The sequence below is a fragment of the Geotrypetes seraphini genome, chromosome 3, assembly GCF_902459505.1.
Source record: "Geotrypetes seraphini chromosome 3, aGeoSer1.1, whole genome shotgun sequence".
NCBI lineage: Eukaryota > Metazoa > Chordata > Amphibia > Gymnophiona > Dermophiidae > Geotrypetes > Geotrypetes seraphini.
Genome location: NC_047086.1, coordinates 20,422,481 through 20,441,666, shown reverse-complemented (window position 1 = coordinate 20,441,666; position 19,186 = coordinate 20,422,481). Strand labels below are relative to the sequence as shown.

Below are 19,186 nucleotides of genomic sequence, written 5' to 3'. Positions count from 1 at the left end.
AGGGAAATGGGGAACAGAGAGTGGGGAGAAGACGCTGAAGGGAAATGTAGAAGACAGAGTGGGGAGAAGACGCTGGAAGAGAAGAAGACAGAGATGCCAGACTATGGGGGGAGCGGAAGGAAGGAGATGGGTGTCAGACCAATTGGGGGTGGTGAAGGGAGAGGCACAGTAACAGAGCAAATGGAAGACGCAGAGAGAAGACAGACAGTGGATGAAAGGAATTGAATGAAAAGATGAGAAAAGCAGAAACCAGACAACAAAGATGGAAAAAAAAATTTATATTTATTTTATTTTTTGCTTTAGGATAAAGTAGTATATTAGTTGTGTTGATAGAAATTTAAAAACAAAGCCCTGCCAACTAAACAGCAGCCGGAACTGAGGCTTGTATGGATGCTGTGGGGACAGTGGTCGCGGGAACGAGGCGGTGACAGGGACAGTGGTCGCGGGGACGGGGTGGTGACAGGGACAAATTTTTTTCCCCGTGTCATTCTCTACATGAAACTTACAAGTTATTCCACACTTTTCTTGACACTTAAGAAAAGTATGGAATAACTTGTAAGTTTCATGTTTCCACATCATTCTCTTCTTCCTTGGGCTGAGAATTTTTCAACGACCCCTCGTTAAAGGGGCTGTGGAGGAAACCCCTGATCAAATTCAAAGGTGGTCTGGAGAATTGTGCTATTGATTTAACAGATGCCCGACGATTTTCTTTGGTAAGTAAACGATGTGAAATAAAATGTAATCTTCATACCTCAGTTGTAGCCTGTGTCGTGACTGATTATGACCGCAGCGACACGGTAGAGAGTGGCAGATAAAGACTGATCAGCCCAGCCAGCTTGACCAGTTTGTCTGTTCTGCATCGCTAAGGATATATTGCACCTGCCAATGTGAAGCTTGACCACTTATCCAGGTCTGCTTTTGTTGCTTTTCTCTTTGGTTTTCAATCATTCTGGATAGATTACAAGTCCTCACCTTGTTAAGTCATTCAATATTATTCAAAAGAATCTGATTACATTTGAAAGATTCAGACTGAAGGAAGCATTTCACCTTCGACTTGCTCAGAACTTCTTCACATTTAAACAGTCCCAGCCTCTAGTTTAGCAGCACAAAAATACAGCACTCAAAACAAAGGTAATCATTTCTTCCTGATGTATAATACCCATGTGTTCTCGAGCTCCCACAGAGCTATAGAGAGAGCACACCGCATCATGGAATCCAACCAGTTTTAGGGACCCAGGTGACCTGGATTGTCCTCTGTTGAAAACAGGTTACTGTGCTTGATGGATCTTTGGTCTGACCCAGGACACACTTCTCCTTCCGTATTCGCTGTGATAGGGGATTAACAGAACCGCAAATACAAAAAAACCCGCAAATAACTTTTTCATGTTATTCGCTGTTTTCTATTTAAAACCATAGAGGATATGGTGAAACCGCGAATAACATGGTGGGAGACCTGGCCTTTTTCTGAAGGAGAGGCAAAACACGGTGAAAAAAAGTGCTGGGAATCGGCGATTTCTCTATGCAAACTGACGTCATTTGGGGGGAAGGAGTCATCAAGCTATAAACCGTGAATAATCGAAACCGCAATTGCTGAAATCGCGAATACAGAGGAGAAGTGTACTAGTTCTTAATAGCCTCTGGGTGGCACTAGAGTGGTGCTAAGAAGGTAGTGAATAGAGAATGACAAGGGGACAAATTTTTTCCCGTCTCGGTGAAAACTCATTTTCCCATCCTGGTGAGTTCTTTTCCTCTCCCTGCCCCATTCCTGCAAGCTCCATCCTCATCTGCACAAGCCTCAAACCCTTTAAAATCCTAACTGGCAACATTCTAGAGCTCAGATTGTGATGTCATAATGCCTCATTCCACCAATGCCTAAGCTCCGTCCTCATCTGCACAAGCCTCAAACCCTTTAAAATCCTAAGTGGCAACATTCTAGAGCTCAGATTGTGATGTCATAATGCCTCATTCCACCAATGCCTAAGCTCCGTCCTCATCTGCACAAGCCTCAAACACTTTAAAATTGTAAATGTTCAAGGCTTGTGCGGTCAAGGCAGAGCTTACAGGAATGGGGCAGGGACAGTGACAAAACTTGTGGGAATGGGATGGGGAAATTGAGTTCCTACCAAGATGGTGACAGATTTGTCCCCGTGTCATTCCCTAGTAACAAGCATACTCGTACATTATACTCCATTCAACATCAGGACAGAACCAGCTTAACAAAAAAGTCGATTACCAAAAAAATCCTATGGTTCTCAATAGCAAATTATAAAATAATTGTGGTCCCCAATTGAGGGCATCTTAAAAATGTGTAAGATATTGAATAAAAATTGTTATTAGCAAAATAACATAACAAATTCACTTATAAACCGCAGTGACCTCTCAGTTCAACACGGTTAGCAACAATCAAGAGACTGTACAAGCACAGGGGTCCTCTTATTAAGGCGCGCTAACGGATTTAGCGCGCGCTAAATGCTAAGGCATCCATTATATTCTATATGCGCCTTAGCATTTAGCACACGCTAATCTGTAGCATGTGCTAAATCGGTTAGCGCACCTTAAGAAAAGGACCCCACAGTGTATTACACTTCCCCCTGCATATTCGCAGGAGTTAGGGGCACAGCTGGCCCGCAAATATGGAAAAACCGTGAATAATATTCAGGCCGGTTCGGCCCTTATTCCTCGCTTCCCCCGGCTATTTTTAGCCCTGTAAGCCCCCCCCCCCCCTTAAGCCTTACCTGATGGTCTAGCGGGTTTTCAGGCAGGAGCGATCTTCCCACGCTCCTGCCCCGTGCAGATCGCTCACAGGAAATGGCTGCCTTGAGCTCCCGTAGTCTCTCGAGCCATTTCCTGTGAGCGATCTGCACGGGGCAGGAGCGTGGGAAGATCGCTCCTGCCTGAATACCCGCTAGACCACCAGGTAAGGTTTAAGGGGGGGGAGGGGGCTTACAGGGCTAAAAAAAAGCCTGAAAAATTAAAATTTATTTTTTGGTCAAAAATCGCGAATAACCGAATCTGTAGATACGAAATTCGCGAATGCGGAGGGGGGGGAAGTGTATAATCACATTCAGAAGAATTTGTCAAATGAGTAGGTCTTTACCAGTTTTCTAAAGGAAAGTTAGGAGTTGGCGTTTGTATCGGGACAGAAAAGGGTTTATCCCATGATCCAGCTTGAAAAGATAAAATTCAATGTGAAAAATTTTTGTATATGCAACCTTTTACAGTAGGAAATGTAAATAATCTAAAATGCTGAGAAAAACGTTTCTGTCAGTAACTTTAAAGTGATCAATAATATAATCAGGTAACACGGGCCGCAGAATGGTACCTGGGGGGCCGAATGCGGCCCATGGGCTGTGAGTTTGAGACCGCTGTGTTAGATGGAATAGAAACATAGAAACATAGAAAGTGACGGCAGAAAAAGGCCGAGGCCCATCGAGTCTGCCCACACCGCTGACCCACCCCCCCTATTTAATCACTCTCTGATGACCTTTCCCTCCTAGAGATCCGACATGAGCATCCCATCTGTTCTTAAAATCCGACACGCTGCTGGCCTCGAGGGGGGGAGGGGGGAGTCACTGAGGGAGGGCAATGGGGAAAGCACCGCCGGCTCCTTCCACCGCGCATGTGTAGCACGGATCACAGACGCAGGGTTTTATTATAGCGGATACCTGTAGTCAGAGGTGGCAAATAGACTACGACCCCCATTAGAAATGCTCAATTTGGAATAACAAGAGCATCTTTGAAAAACATCCATTCATGCTCATAAAATATGTGGAGGGGCATTTTCGATTTGATGTCCAAATCCGAGTTTGGACGTTTTGCAGAGCACGCACAAAAATCCAGTAGCAAACGTGACCATTTTTGAAACAGAAAAAAAAGTCTGTCTTCTTGTTTCAAAAATGGTCATTTCCTTGACCTCAGTGTGTTTGTCTTTTGGAACCATTTTTTTGGGGGGAAAAAAAAAAAAAAAGTACAACCAAAAAGCACACAAAATAATAAGCCATTGGGATGTAGGAGGGTCTAACACTTTTAGTAGACTGACAATACAGACATCCAGGTAGAGCAGTGGGGCTTCTTAGGGGACACTGCAGTGAACTTCACATAACATAGTAAATGACGGCACATAAAGACCTGAATGGTCCATCCAGTCTGCCCATTAGTTATTCTCATTAGAAATACATGATTAAGAACATAAGAATAGCCTTACTGGGTCAGACCAATGTCAATCAAGCCCAGTAGCCCGTTCTCACGGTGGCCAATCCAGGTCCCTAGTACCTGGCTAAAACCCAAGGAGTAGCAACATTCCATGTTACCGATCCAGGGCAAGCAGTGGCTTCCCCCATGTCTGTCTCAACCGCAGTGTATAGACTTTTCCTCCAGGAACTTGTTCAAACCTTTCTTAAAACCAGCTACGCTATCTACTCTTACCACATCCTCTGGCAACACGTTCCAGAGCTTAACTATTCTCTGAGTGAAAATTTTTTTCCTCCTATTGGTTTTAAGAGTATTTCCTAGTAACTTCATCGAGTGTCCCCTAGTCTTTGCAATTTTTGACGGAGCGAAAAATCAATCCATTTGTACCCGTTCTACTCTACTCAGGATAAGAATTGCCACTGCTGGATCAGACCAGTGGTCCATCGTGCCCAGCAGTCCGCTCCCGCAGTGGCCCTTAGGTCAAAGACCAGTGTACGTTCTGGTTCCGCAGGAACTTGTCTATCTTTGTCTTGAATCCCTGGAGTGTGTTTTCCCCTATAACAGCCTCCGGAAAAGCGTTCCAGTTTTCTATAACTCTCTGGGTGAAGAAAAACTTCCTTATGTTTGTACGGAATCTCTCCCCTTTTAACTTTAGAGAGTGTCCTCTCGTTCTCTCTACATTGGAGAGGGTGAACAACTTGTCTGTATCTATTTTGTCTTGAATCCCTTGAGGGAGTTTCCCCTATGACAGACTCCGGAAGAGCATTCCAGTTTTCCACCACTCTCTGGGTGAAGAAAAACTTCCTTATGTTCGTACGGAATCTATCCCCTTTTAACTTTAGAGAGTGTCCTCTCGTTCTCTCTACATTGGAGAGGGTGAACAACTTGTCTGTATCTACTTTGTCTTGAATCCCTTGAGGGAGTTTCCCCTATGACAGACTCCGGAAGAGCATTCCAGTTTTCCACCACTCTCTGGGTGAAGAAAAACTTCCTTATGTTCGTACGGAATCTATCCCCTTTTAACTTTAGAGAGTGTCCTCTCGTTCTCTCTACATTGGAGAGGGTGAACAACTTGTCTGTATCTACTTTGTCTTGAATCCCTTGAGGGAGTTTCCCCTATGACAGACTCCGGAAGAGCATTCCAGTTTTCCACCACTCTCTGGGTGAAGAAAAACTTCCTTATGTTCGTACGGAATCTATCCCCTTTCAACTTTAGAGAGTGTCCTCTCGTTCTCTCTACATTGGAGAGGGTGAACAACTTGTCTGTATCTACTTTGTCTTGAATCCCTTGAGGGAGTTTCCCCTATGACAGACTCCGGAAGAGCATTCCAGTTTTCCACCACTCTCTGGGTGAAGAAAAACTTCCTTATGTTCGTACGGAATCTATCCCCTTTTAACTTTAGAGAGTGTCCTCTCGTTCTCTCTACATTGGAGAGGGTGAACAACTTGTCTGTATCTACTTTGTCTTGAATCCCTTGAGGGAGTTTCCCCTATGACAGACTCCGGAAGAGCATTCCAGTTTTCCACCACTCTCTGGGTGAAGAAAAACTTCCTTATGTTCGTACGGAATCTATCCCCTTTCAACTTTAGAGAGTGTCCTCTCGTTCTCTCTACATTGGAGAGGGTGAACAACTTGTCTGTATCTACTTTGTCTTGAATCCCTTGAGGGAGTTTCCCCTATGACAGACTCCGGAAGAGCATTCCAGTTTTCCACCACTCTCTGGGTGAAGAAAAACTTCCTTATGTTCGTACGGAATCTATCCCCTTTTAACTTTAGAGAGTGTCCTCTCGTTCTCTCTACATTGGAGAGGGTGAACAACTTGTCTGTATCTACTTTGTCTTGAATCCCTTGAGGGAGTTTCCCCTATGACAGACTCCGGAAGAGCATTCCAGTTTTCCACCACTCTCTGGGTGAAGAAAAACTTCCTTATGTTCGTACGGAATCTATCCCCTTTTAACTTTAGAGAGTGTCCTCTCGTTCTCTCTACATTGGAGAGGGTGAACAACTTGTCTGTATCTACTTTGTCTTGAATCCCTTGAGGGAGTTTCCCCTATGACAGACTCCGGAAGAGCATTCCAGTTTTCCACCACTCTCTGGGTGAAGAAAAACTTCCTTATGTTCGTACGGAATCTATCCCCTTTTAACTTTAGAGAGTGTCCTCTCGTTCTCTCTACATTGGAGAGGGTGAACAACTTGTCTGTATCTACTTTGTCTTGAATCCCTTGAGGGAGTTTCCCCTATGACAGACTCCGGAAGAGCATTCCAGTTTTCCACCACTCTCTGGGTGAAGAAAAACTTCCTTACGTTCGTACGGAATCTATCCCCTTTCAACTTTAGAGAGTGTCCTCTCGTTCTCTCTACATTGGAGAGGGTGAACAACTTGTCTGTATCTACTTTGTCTTGAATCCCTTGAGGGAGTTTCCCCTATGACAGACTCCGGAAGAGCATTCCAGTTTTCCACCACTCTCTGGGTGAAGAAAAACTTCCTTACGTTCGTACGGAATCTATCCCCTTTCAACTTTAGAGAGTGTCCTCTCGTTCTCTCTACATTGGAGAGGGTGAACAACTTGTCTGTATCTACTTTGTCTTGAATCCCTTGAGGGAGTTTCCCCTATGACAGACTCCGGAAGAGCATTCCAGTTTTCCACCACTCTCTGGGTGAAGAAAAACTTCCTTATGTTCGTACGGAATCTATCCCCTTTCAACTTTAGAGAGTGTCCTCTCGTTCTCTCTACATTGGAGAGGGTGAACAACTTGTCTGTATCTACTTTGTCTTGAATCCCTTGAGGGAGTTTCCCCTATGACAGACTCCGGAAGAGCATTCCAGTTTTCCACCACTCTCTGGGTGAAGAAGAACTTCCTTACGTTCGTACGGAATCTATCCCCTTTCAACTTTAGAGAGTGCCCTCTCGTTCTCTCTACATTGGAGAGGGTGAACAACTTGTCTGTATCTACTTTGTCTTGAATCCCTTGAGGGAGTTTCCCCTATGACAGACTCCGGAAGAGCATTCCAGTTTTCCACCACTCTCTGGGTGAAGAAGAACTTCCTTACGTTCGTACGGAATCTATCCCCTTTCAACTTTAGAGAGTGTCCTCTCGTTCTCTCTACATTGGAGAGGGTGAACAACTTGTCTGTATCTACTTTGTCTTGAATCCCTTGAGGGAGTTTCCCCTATGACAGACTCCGGAAGAGCATTCCAGTTTTCCACCACTCTCTGGGTGAAGAAAAACTTCCTTACGTTCGTACGGAATCTATCCCCTTTCAACTTTAGAGAGTGTCCTCTCGTTCTCTCTACATTGGAGAGGGTGAACAACTTGTCTGTATCTACTTTGTCTTGAATCCCTTGAGGGAGTTTCCCCTATGACAGACTCCGGAAGAGCATTCCAGTTTTCCACCACTCTCTGGGTGAAGAAAAACTTCCTTATGTTCGTACGGAATCTATCCCCTTTCAACTTTAGAGAGTGTACTCTCGTTCTCTCTACATTGGAGAGGGTGAACAACTTGTCTGTATCTACTTTGTCTTGAATCCCTTGAGGGAGTTTCCCCTATGACAGACTCCGGAAGAGCATTCCAGTTTTCCACCACTCTCTGGGTGAAGAAGAACTTCCTTACGTTCGTACGGAATCTATCCCCTTTCAACTTTAGAGAGTGCCCTCTCGTTCTCTCTACATTGGAGAGGGTGAACAACTTGTCTGTATCTACTTTGTCTTGAATCCCTTGAGGGAGTTTCCCCTATGACAGACTCCGGAAGAGCATTCCAGTTTTCCACCACTCTCTGGGTGAAGAAGAACTTCCTTACGTTCGTACGGAATCTATCCCCTTTCAACTTTAGAGAGTGTCCTCTCGTTCTCTCTACATTGGAGAGGGTGAACAACTTGTCTGTATCTACTTTGTCTTGAATCCCTTGAGGGAGTTTCCCCTATGACAGACTCCGGAAGAGCATTCCAGTTTTCCACCACTCTCTGGGTGAAGAAAAACTTCCTTACGTTCGTACGGAATCTATCCCCTTTCAACTTTAGAGAGTGTCCTCTCGTTCTCTCTACATTGGAGAGGGTGAACAACTTGTCTGTATCTACTTTGTCTTGAATCCCTTGAGGGAGTTTCCCCTATGACAGACTCCGGAAGAGCATTCCAGTTTTCCACCACTCTCTGGGTGAAGAAAAACTTCCTTATGTTCGTACGGAATCTATCCCCTTTTAACTTTAGAGAGTGTCCTCTCGTTCTCTCTACATTGGAGAGGGTGAACAACTTGTCTGTATCTACTTTGTCTTGAATCCCTTGAGGGAGTTTCCCCTATGACAGACTCCGGAAGAGCATTCCAGTTTTCCACCACTCTCTGGGTGAAGAAAAACTTCCTTATGTTCGTACGGAATCTATCCCCTTTTAACTTTAGAGAGTGTCCTCTCGTTCTCTCTACATTGGAGAGGGTGAACAACTTGTCTGTATCTACTTTGTCTTGAATCCCTTGAGGGAGTTTCCCCTATGACAGACTCCGGAAGAGCATTCCAGTTTTCCACCACTCTCTGGGTGAAGAAAAACTTCCTTATGTTCGTACGGAATCTATCCCCTTTTAACTTTAGAGAGTGTCCTCTCGTTCTCTCTACATTGGAGAGGGTGAACAACTTGTCTGTATCTACTTTGTCTTGAATCCCTTGAGGGAGTTTCCCCTATGACAGACTCCGGAAGAGCATTCCAGTTTTCCACCACTCTCTGGGTGAAGAAAAACTTCCTTACGTTCGTACGGAATCTATCCCCTTTCAACTTTAGAGAGTGTCCTCTCGTTCTCTCTACATTGGAGAGGGTGAACAACTTGTCTGTATCTACTTTGTCTTGAATCCCTTGAGGGAGTTTCCCCTATGACAGACTCCGGAAGAGCATTCCAGTTTTCCACCACTCTCTGGGTGAAGAAAAACTTCCTTATGTTCGTACGGAATCTATCCCCTTTCAACTTTAGAGAGTGTCCTCTCGTTCTCTCTACATTGGAGAGGGTGAACAACTTGTCTGTATCTACTTTGTCTTGAATCCCTTGAGGGAGTTTCCCCTATGACAGACTCCGGAAGAGCATTCCAGTTTTCCACCACTCTCTGGGTGAAGAAGAACTTCCTTACGTTCGTACGGAATCTATCCCCTTTCAACTTTAGAGAGTGCCCTCTCGTTCTCTCTACATTGGAGAGGGTGAACAACTTGTCTGTATCTACTTTGTCTTGAATCCCTTGAGGGAGTTTCCCCTATGACAGACTCCGGAAGAGCATTCCAGTTTTCCACCACTCTCTGGGTGAAGAAGAACTTCCTTACGTTCGTACGGAATCTATCCCCTTTCAACTTTAGAGAGTGTCCTCTCGTTCTCTCTACATTGGAGAGGGTGAACAACTTGTCTGTATCTACTTTGTCTTGAATCCCTTGAGGGAGTTTCCCCTATGACAGACTCCGGAAGAGCATTCCAGTTTTCCACCACTCTCTGGGTGAAGAAGAACTTCCTTACGTTCGTACGGAATCTATCCCCTTTCAACTTTAGAGAGTGCCCTCTCGTTCTCTCTACATTGGAGAGGGTGAACAACTTGTCTGTATCTACTTTGTCTTGAATCCCTTGAGGGAGTTTCCCCTATGACAGACTCCGGAAGAGCATTCCAGTTTTCCACCACTCTCTGGGTGAAGAAGAACTTCCTTACGTTCGTACGGAATCTATCCCCTTTCAACTTTAGAGAGTGTCCTCTCGTTCTCTCTACATTGGAGAGGGTGAACAACTTGTCTGTATCTACTTTGTCTTGAATCCCTTGAGGGAGTTTCCCCTATGACAGACTCCGGAAGAGCATTCCAGTTTTCCACCACTCTCTGGGTGAAGAAAAACTTCCTTACGTTCGTACGGAATCTATCCCCTTTCAACTTTAGAGAGTGTCCTCTCGTTCTCTCTACATTGGAGAGGGTGAACAACTTGTCTGTATCTACTTTGTCTTGAATCCCTTGAGGGAGTTTCCCCTATGACAGACTCCGGAAGAGCATTCCAGTTTTCCACCACTCTCTGGGTGAAGAAAAACTTCCTTATGTTCGTACGGAATCTATCCCCTTTCAACTTTAGAGAGTGTACTCTCGTTCTCTCTACATTGGAGAGGGTGAACAACTTGTCTGTATCTACTTTGTCTTGAATCCCTTGAGGGAGTTTCCCCTATGACAGACTCCGGAAGAGCATTCCAGTTTTCCACCACTCTCTGGGTGAAGAAGAACTTCCTTACGTTCGTACGGAATCTATCCCCTTTCAACTTTAGAGAGTGCCCTCTCGTTCTCTCTACATTGGAGAGGGTGAACAACTTGTCTGTATCTACTTTGTCTTGAATCCCTTGAGGGAGTTTCCCCTATGACAGACTCCGGAAGAGCATTCCAGTTTTCCACCACTCTCTGGGTGAAGAAGAACTTCCTTACGTTCGTACGGAATCTATCCCCTTTCAACTTTAGAGAGTGTCCTCTCGTTCTCTCTACATTGGAGAGGGTGAACAACTTGTCTGTATCTACTTTGTCTTGAATCCCTTGAGGGAGTTTCCCCTATGACAGACTCCGGAAGAGCATTCCAGTTTTCCACCACTCTCTGGGTGAAGAAAAACTTCCTTACGTTCGTACGGAATCTATCCCCTTTCAACTTTAGAGAGTGTCCTCTCGTTCTCTCTACATTGGAGAGGGTGAACAACTTGTCTGTATCTACTTTGTCTTGAATCCCTTGAGGGAGTTTCCCCTATGACAGACTCCGGAAGAGCATTCCAGTTTTCCACCACTCTCTGGGTGAAGAAAAACTTCCTTATGTTCGTACGGAATCTATCCCCTTTTAACTTTAGAGAGTGTCCTCTCGTTCTCTCTACATTGGAGAGGGTGAACAACTTGTCTGTATCTACTTTGTCTTGAATCCCTTGAGGGAGTTTCCCCTATGACAGACTCCGGAAGAGCATTCCAGTTTTCCACCTCTCTCTGGGTGAAGAAAAACTTCCTTATGTTCGTACGGAATCTATCCCCTTTTAACTTTAGAGAGTGTCCTCTCGTTCTCTCTACATTGGAGAGGGTGAACAACTTGTCTGTATCTACTTTGTCTTGAATCCCTTGAGGGAGTTTCCCCTATGACAGACTCCGGAAGAGCATTCCAGTTTTCCACCACTCTCTGGGTGAAGAAAAACTTCCTTATGTTCGTACGGAATCTATCCCCTTTTAACTTTAGAGAGTGTCCTCTCGTTCTCTCTACATTGGAGAGGGTGAACAACTTGTCTGTATCTACTTTGTCTTGAATCCCTTGAGGGAGTTTCCCCTATGACAGACTCCGGAAGAGCATTCCAGTTTTCCACCACTCTCTGGGTGAAGAAAAACTTCCTTACGTTCGTACGGAATCTATCCCCTTTCAACTTTAGAGAGTGTCCTCTCGTTCTCTCTACATTGGAGAGGGTGAACAACTTGTCTGTATCTACTTTGTCTTGAATCCCTTGAGGGAGTTTCCCCTATGACAGACTCCGGAAGAGCATTCCAGTTTTCCACCACTCTCTGGGTGAAGAAAAACTTCCTTATGTTCGTACGGAATCTATCCCCTTTCAACTTTAGAGAGTGTCCTCTCGTTCTCTCTACATTGGAGAGGGTGAACAACTTGTCTGTATCTACTTTGTCTTGAATCCCTTGAGGGAGTTTCCCCTATGACAGACTCCGGAAGAGCATTCCAGTTTTCCACCACTCTCTGGGTGAAGAAGAACTTCCTTACGTTCGTACGGAATCTATCCCCTTTCAACTTTAGAGAGTGCCCTCTCGTTCTCTCTACATTGGAGAGGGTGAACAACTTGTCTGTATCTACTTTGTCTTGAATCCCTTGAGGGAGTTTCCCCTATGACAGACTCCGGAAGAGCATTCCAGTTTTCCACCACTCTCTGGGTGAAGAAGAACTTCCTTACGTTCGTACGGAATCTATCCCCTTTCAACTTTAGAGAGTGTCCTCTCGTTCTCTCTACATTGGAGAGGGTGAACAACTTGTCTGTATCTACTTTGTCTTGAATCCCTTGAGGGAGTTTCCCCTATGACAGACTCCAGAAGAGCATTCCAGTTTTCCACCACTCTCTGGGTGAAGAAAAACTTCCTTACGTTCGTACGGAATCTATCCCCTTTCAACTTTAGAGAGTGTCCTCTCGTTCTCTCTACATTGGAGAGGGTGAACAACTTGTCTGTATCTACTTTGTCTTGAATCCCTTGAGGGAGTTTCCCCTATGACAGACTCCGGAAGAGCATTCCAGTTTTCCACCACTCTCTGGGTGAAGAAGAACTTCCTTACGTTCGTACGGAATCTATCCCCTTTCAACTTTAGAGAGTGCCCTCTCGTTCTCTCTACATTGGAGAGGGTGAACAACTTGTCTGTATCTACTTTGTCTTGAATCCCTTGAGGGAGTTTCCCCTATGACAGACTCCGGAAGAGCATTCCAGTTTTCCACCACTCTCTGGGTGAAGAAGAACTTCCTTACGTTCGTACGGAATCTATCCCCTTTCAACTTTAGAGAGTGTCCTCTCGTTCTCTCTACATTGGAGAGGGTGAACAACTTGTCTGTATCTACTTTGTCTTGAATCCCTTGAGGGAGTTTCCCCTATGACAGACTCCGGAAGAGCATTCCAGTTTTCCACCACTCTCTGGGTGAAGAAAAACTTCCTTACGTTCGTACGGAATCTATCCCCTTTCAACTTTAGAGAGTGTCCTCTCGTTCTCTCTACATTGGAGAGGGTGAACAACTTGTCTGTATCTACTTTGTCTTGAATCCCTTGAGGGAGTTTCCCCTATGACAGACTCCGGAAGAGCATTCCAGTTTTCCACCACTCTCTGGGTGAAGAAAAACTTCCTTATGTTCGTACGGAATCTATCCCCTTTCAACTTTAGAGAGTGTCCTCTCGTTCTCTCTACATTGGAGAGGGTGAACAACTTGTCTGTATCTACTTTGTCTTGAATCCCTTGAGGGAGTTTCCCCTATGACAGACTCCGGAAGAGCATTCCAGTTTTCCACCACTCTCTGGGTGAAGAAGAACTTCCTTACGTTCGTACGGAATCTATCCCCTTTCAACTTTAGAGAGTGCCCTCTCGTTCTCTCTACATTGGAGAGGGTGAACAACTTGTCTGTATCTACTTTGTCTTGAATCCCTTGAGGGAGTTTCCCCTATGACAGACTCCGGAAGAGCATTCCAGTTTTCCACCACTCTCTGGGTGAAGAAGAACTTCCTTACGTTCGTACGGAATCTATCCCCTTTCAACTTTAGAGAGTGTCCTCTCGTTCTCTCTACATTGGAGAGGGTGAACAACTTGTCTGTATCTACTTTGTCTTGAATCCCTTGAGGGAGTTTCCCCTATGACAGACTCCGGAAGAGCATTCCAGTTTTCCACCACTCTCTGGGTGAAGAAGAACTTCCTTACGTTCGTACGGAATCTATCCCCTTTCAACTTTAGAGAGTGTCCTCTCGTTCTCTCTACATTGGAGAGGGTGAACAACTTGTCTGTATCTACTAAGTCTGTTCCCTTCATTATCTTGAATGTTTCGATCATGTCCCCTCGCAGTCTCCTCTTTTCAAGGGAGAAGAGTCTCTCACTGTACGGCATATCTCCGCTTGATATTTCTGGGCCATAGACTAAAGTCCAGTTGGTATTGTCCTAGGCTCCAACCGCTGAAGTTGGCTTCCGAGCTCACTCCAGCCTATCCAACCATCCTGTTGTTTGCAGGATATCTACTGTAAAGTCTTGCCCGTGATATCCTCATGTTCCAAGTTAGTAGACTTCCCATTGATGCCCTCTCCAGCCCATCCTACACCGAATCACCACATATGGGACACAAACTACGCAAATTTGTCCAATACCGGCCTTAGTTCTTTAATTTCATCACCATTTTCCTCTCCAAGGTATACATCTCACCATAACTCCGTTATATTGTTTGGTGAGTTCTACAGAATCCCCCCAAACCTACTGGACCCATCCCTGTCCCGTCCCCGTGAGCTCCATCTCTGTCCCTGCCCTATCCCCGTGAACTCTGTCCCCGCCCCGCTCCCGCAAACTCTGTCCTCATTTGCACAAGCCTCAAACACATGATTTTATATTTAAATCTTTTTATTAAAGTACTAGTGTTAAAGCCTGTTACATTAACGGGTGCTAGAAAGCAGCCCCCTTTCCCTCTCCCCCTCCAGTTCCTCCCTGACTGTCTCTCTGTGGCCCCCTTCTGTCTCCCCTCCCCCAAGCAAAGCTGTCTGCCTCCCAACACACCCCTCCCCCAAAGCAGCCCCCTTCCCCTCTCCCTCTCCAGTTCATCCCTGACTGTGTCTCCTTGGCCCCCCCTTCTGTCTTCCCCCCAAGCAAAGCTGTTTGCCTCGCAGCACACCCCTCCCCCAAAGCCGCCCCCATATCGGGTCCTGTTCTCACCATTTAAAGATTTTTGAATGAATCTGCTGACCATTTCACCTCTTCATTTGATGATCACCACTGTTTGTTTGCCTTTGGTATCTTCGTGGAGACCTTTCTCATGTTGATTCTTCTCGATAGTGCCAGAACAGTCAGTAAAGATTTTCAGCATCATTTCCAGAAAATCAGTGGCTTGTCCCAGTAAGTGGCAGTTCATTTTCTATAGAACTACCTGTCGTCAAATGCTAGCTGAAAGAAATATATTTCAACCCTCTGCTCCCTTAGTCCCTTGCCGCCCCCTTCCCGCGGTTCCTACAAACGTCCTTACTCCAGCAGGTGCCGCAGCACTCTAAACACGCTGCTTCGCGGCCTTCTACTGGCCTGATTTGCTCTGCCGTGTCGGGCAGAGCAAATCAGGGCAGAAGCAGGCCGCGAAGCAGCGTGCTTAGAGTGCTGCGGCCCCTGCTGGAGTAAGGACGTTTGTCGGGACCGTGGGGCGGGAAGAGAAGAGGAGCGGCAGCAAGGGACTAAGGGAGCCGAAGGTAGGGTCAGATGGGAGGCTGAACGGGGGTTCGGGTGTGCCGGGGAGAGGAGTGAAGACGCCGACCGGCCAGAGAGATTCGCGCGCATGCGCACTCCTACCTGAGGTGCCCTACATCTCACGGAAAACGGACACACACAGGTGGGAGTGCGCATGCGCGGCTTAGCGTTTTATTATATTAGATGAAAAGGGACAATATTCTGTACAACTGTTTATAAATCACAATTAGAGCCTTCCATTTCTATCTGGTTTTGATACAGCCTTCCCAAAGATTCAGCTGCCTATGTTTTTACATCATTTCCAAAAGCATTGTAAAGCATCCACGCAGGTAGCAGGTGAAGATTCATTCAATTCATTTCCCCGAGTCAGTTTTCAAAGGGAAATATGTCTCTTTGAAAACTAACGTAAAGTCTATAGGTGAACAGTACTCACAGATTTTGCACAGGCACTTTGAAAGGTGCCTTGTAATAATTCATTGTGGTTATGACAGATGGGAGTCGCCAGGAAGCTTCTCTTTTGTATCGACTTGTACATTTTCCATCTCTTTCACCAATTCTGAGTCTAAGTCCTACTCTTCAATTGCCAGGGTTCCAGAGCAAGGCTCAGGTCTATCCACTCTATTATTTAACTCTTAACTCTTTTCATAGTCTTCTTGCCATTATCAGACGAGAACAGTCTTCATGCATTCTACTATGCAGACAATATTTTAATTTGGTTTTTGTATTGATTCCTTATGTGCAGATCTCACTAAACTTCATACTGCTTTGTCATTAAGTTCTTCCTAGTTAGTTGAGAATCATCTTATTCTTAATCCGTTAAAAACAGTCACTACTTTGGATCATGGGTAAACCTTTTGCCCCTTCCTTGGCACCTAAGATGGTCAGACAATTAAGTTTAGTTAGCTAGGTGCTTTTGACTCATGTTCAAGTCCTAGTGACTTGATAAATTATAGATCTAAAAAGAGATTGGTTTTGCGCTAGTCCAGTAAGGTCCTTCAATGTCATTTCCATGGTTGTTTTCCACATGTCTAGCCATCTGATTGCAGGTCACCATCTTCACCTGGTTCCTTCAATTAAGATAGTCCTTTCTTTTAGGTATCTTGGGATTATAATTGATTAAGAACTTAATTTTAAGAAACAGATTATCCTAGTCCTATTATCCTATATCTACTAATTAAAATTTAAGATTTTGGTCCTTACATTCAGGGACATGGCTACCATTGAGCAAGCTCGGCAAAATGCCCAGGGCAACCCAACGGTAGGGGCTACTTGCAGCTGAGCCTTCCCTTCCACACACCCAGATCCGACACCTCCCCCCCCCCTCCACCGCTACAGTCAGAGATATAAGGGGTGTTCAATAATTTATCTACCCGAGTATGACAGAAAGTAGCATTCGTGTTGCAACAAGTCTGTACATGTTGTGACGTGTCTCAAGGTTAGTCATGCACAGTTGTAGTTCAGTGCGAGTCTAAATTCCAAGAGACAAGATATCAGGAGAATCCTCAAGCGAATCAAGTAAGAAACTGTTAGATTTGGAGCACCGTTCAGTAATAAAATTTCTCGTAAAAGAAAGGAAAAGCCAAAGGAGATCCAGTTTTGGAGCAACAGTTTAAATGGGGTAGAGAGTTCATTGAAGATGAACCTCGCACTGGACAGCCTGTGGAAGCAACGTCCACAGAAATGTGCAAGAAAGTCGAGGATTTAATTTTGTCAGACAGATGAATTAAGGTTTCCCAATGAGCTGAAGAAATGGGCATCTCAGCAGGTACAGTGCGGAAAATAATTCATGAAAAGTTAAGCGTGTCCAAGATGGGTTCCAAGAATGCTGACACCATGTCAGAAGGCCACGAGGCTTCAGTACTGTCAGGAGAACTTGGATATGCTCCGTGAAGACCAAGTGAAATTTTTTTCATTGTTTCGTGACTGGAGATAAAATTTGGGTTTACCACAGAGATCCCGAGTCCAAATAGGAGTCAATGCAACGGAAGCACAAGTCATCCCCCCACCCCAAAAGAGTTCAAGACAGAAAAATCTGCAGGCAAAGTCATGGCAACTGTCTTCTGGGATGATGGAGGACTTTTGCTTCTGAAGTTCATGCCACACAAGACAACCATAACTGGGGAATTATGTCAACACAATGATCGCTTTGCGGGAGTCAATCAAGGAGAAAAGATGAGGAAAATTCACAGCAGGCGTGCTGCCTCTTCACGACAATGGGCCAATGCACATGTCACAAAAATAAATGTAATGTAATGTAATTTATTTCTTATATACCGCTACATCCGTTAGGTTCTAAGCGGTTTGAAGAAAATATACATTAAGATTATAAATGAGAAGTAAGAAGGTACTTAAAAAATTCCCTTACTGTCCCGAAGGCTCACAATCTAACTAAAGGCTGCCATTCGAGAATGTGGGTTTCAGCAGCTGAACCATCCACCCTACAGTCCAGACCTGGCTCCCTCGGATTATTTCCCGTTCCGAGTTTTGAAGAAATCTCTCCGTGGACAGCGGTTTTCAAGTGATGAAGACATTAAGGAAATTGTTTTCAATGGGGTTAAAGTCATTGCATGGGACAGTATTGATAAATAAAACAAACATTTTTTTGAAATTTCCTCCCGAGGTAGATAAAGTATTGAACATCCCTCGTGGCACTAAAGGCTGCCTCTCTGGCTGGCCAGACTTTTCCTTTGCTGCATCCTGTCACTCTGATGCAACTTCCTGTGAGTGCTATTTCTTTAGCTGGCCCAAAATTGTGGAATGTATTGAATGGACCATTTAAGATTATGTTCTAACTTTCTGTCATTCAAAAAAACTATTGAAAACCCACTTATTTGTAAAAGCCTTCTATGAATAGGGAATTTTTGCTTTAATGTACTTTTCCTAGGATCTTTTTATTTGCTGAATTAATTTTTTTACCGAGTTTGGATTTTAGGGCTCCTTTTATCACGCCGCGCTAGCGATTTAACGCACGTAATACCACGCACTAAACCACCGGCCGCGCTAGCCGCTAACGCCTCCCTTGAGCAGGAGGTATTTTTCAGGCCAGCGCGGGGGTTAATGCGTGATGAAAAGTCACACGCGTTAACCCCGCTAGCGCGGCTTGATAAAAGGAGCTCTTAGTGTGTTTTTAGTTGAATTTGTATTTTTTGTTGGTCTCATTTTCTGTACGTTCTTTTGGAATCTGCCTAGTTGATAGGCGGAATAGAAATTTCTTAAAATAAATACCATATTTTTAAAAATTATTCTTATTTTTATGGTGAATGGATAGGGTTACCAGACGTCCGTTTTCCCCCAAACATATTCTCCTTATCACACGCGTGCGTGTGCGCGCATGACATCATTGTGCCGTATCCGTACATGCACAGATGCCATCTGGGGGCGGAACTGGGGGGGGGGTCTGGGGCGTGGCCATGGGCCTGGATTTTCCTTTGGGAAAATCTGGTAGCCCCGTGAAGAGAGCATATCAAGGCCAGAGAGTGAGCATTTCTGTGGCAATCGACGCAGCTGCCTTGTTGTACGCGGATTAGCGCTTGCGCCCTTACCTCCTAGAAAACAGATGTTGGTAAGGATTCACACGCAAATCTTTTTAATGTCCATGCGCCAATGGCAACATTAGTGCATGGCCATTAATATAAAAATTTTAAAAATCAGTCACTTTACAATTGCATTCAAAGGAGCAGATTTTGATTGGAGGCAGTGATATTTAGAAACGATTGATATATTTTAATTAATAATGACAACATTGTTCTGTATAATTTCTGTTTTCCAGGTATACCCTTTATTTGACCATTACGACGTTCTTTTTCCCATTACCGCTCATAATGACGTGCTACATTCTAATTTTATGTTATACCTGGGAGATGTACCAGCAAAACAAAAAAGCAGGACGGTAAAGTACTTTATACATTAAATGTGATAATGTTATGCTTTCAAGAAATATTGGGGTTCATTTACCTTAATCCTTTTGGGTGGTGTGAACAACCTTAAAGAGCAGAGTACAGGGGATATGATGAGACGTTTAAATCTCTCTGTGGCATTAGTGTACAGGAGGGGAGCATTTTTCAAATGAAGG

The 19,186-nt window shown here is 44.7% G+C and overlaps 1 protein-coding gene across 3 annotated transcripts in view; it reads left to right on the top strand.

Annotated features, from left to right (window-relative positions):
• The window catches only part of MCHR2 (melanin concentrating hormone receptor 2), a 236,727-nt gene that overhangs the window by 202,053 nt on the left and 15,488 nt on the right, over positions 1-19,186 (top strand). For 2 of the 3 annotated variants that reach the window (XM_033939994.1, XM_033939995.1), the window contains one exon: positions 18,884-19,003. The exons of the other annotated variant lie outside the window; for it this stretch is intronic. In XM_033939994.1, coding sequence (XP_033795885.1) covers positions 18,884-19,003 — 120 coding nt within the window. The remainder of the gene's footprint in view (positions 1-18,883; positions 19,004-19,186) is intronic. 3 annotated transcript variants of the gene reach the window in all.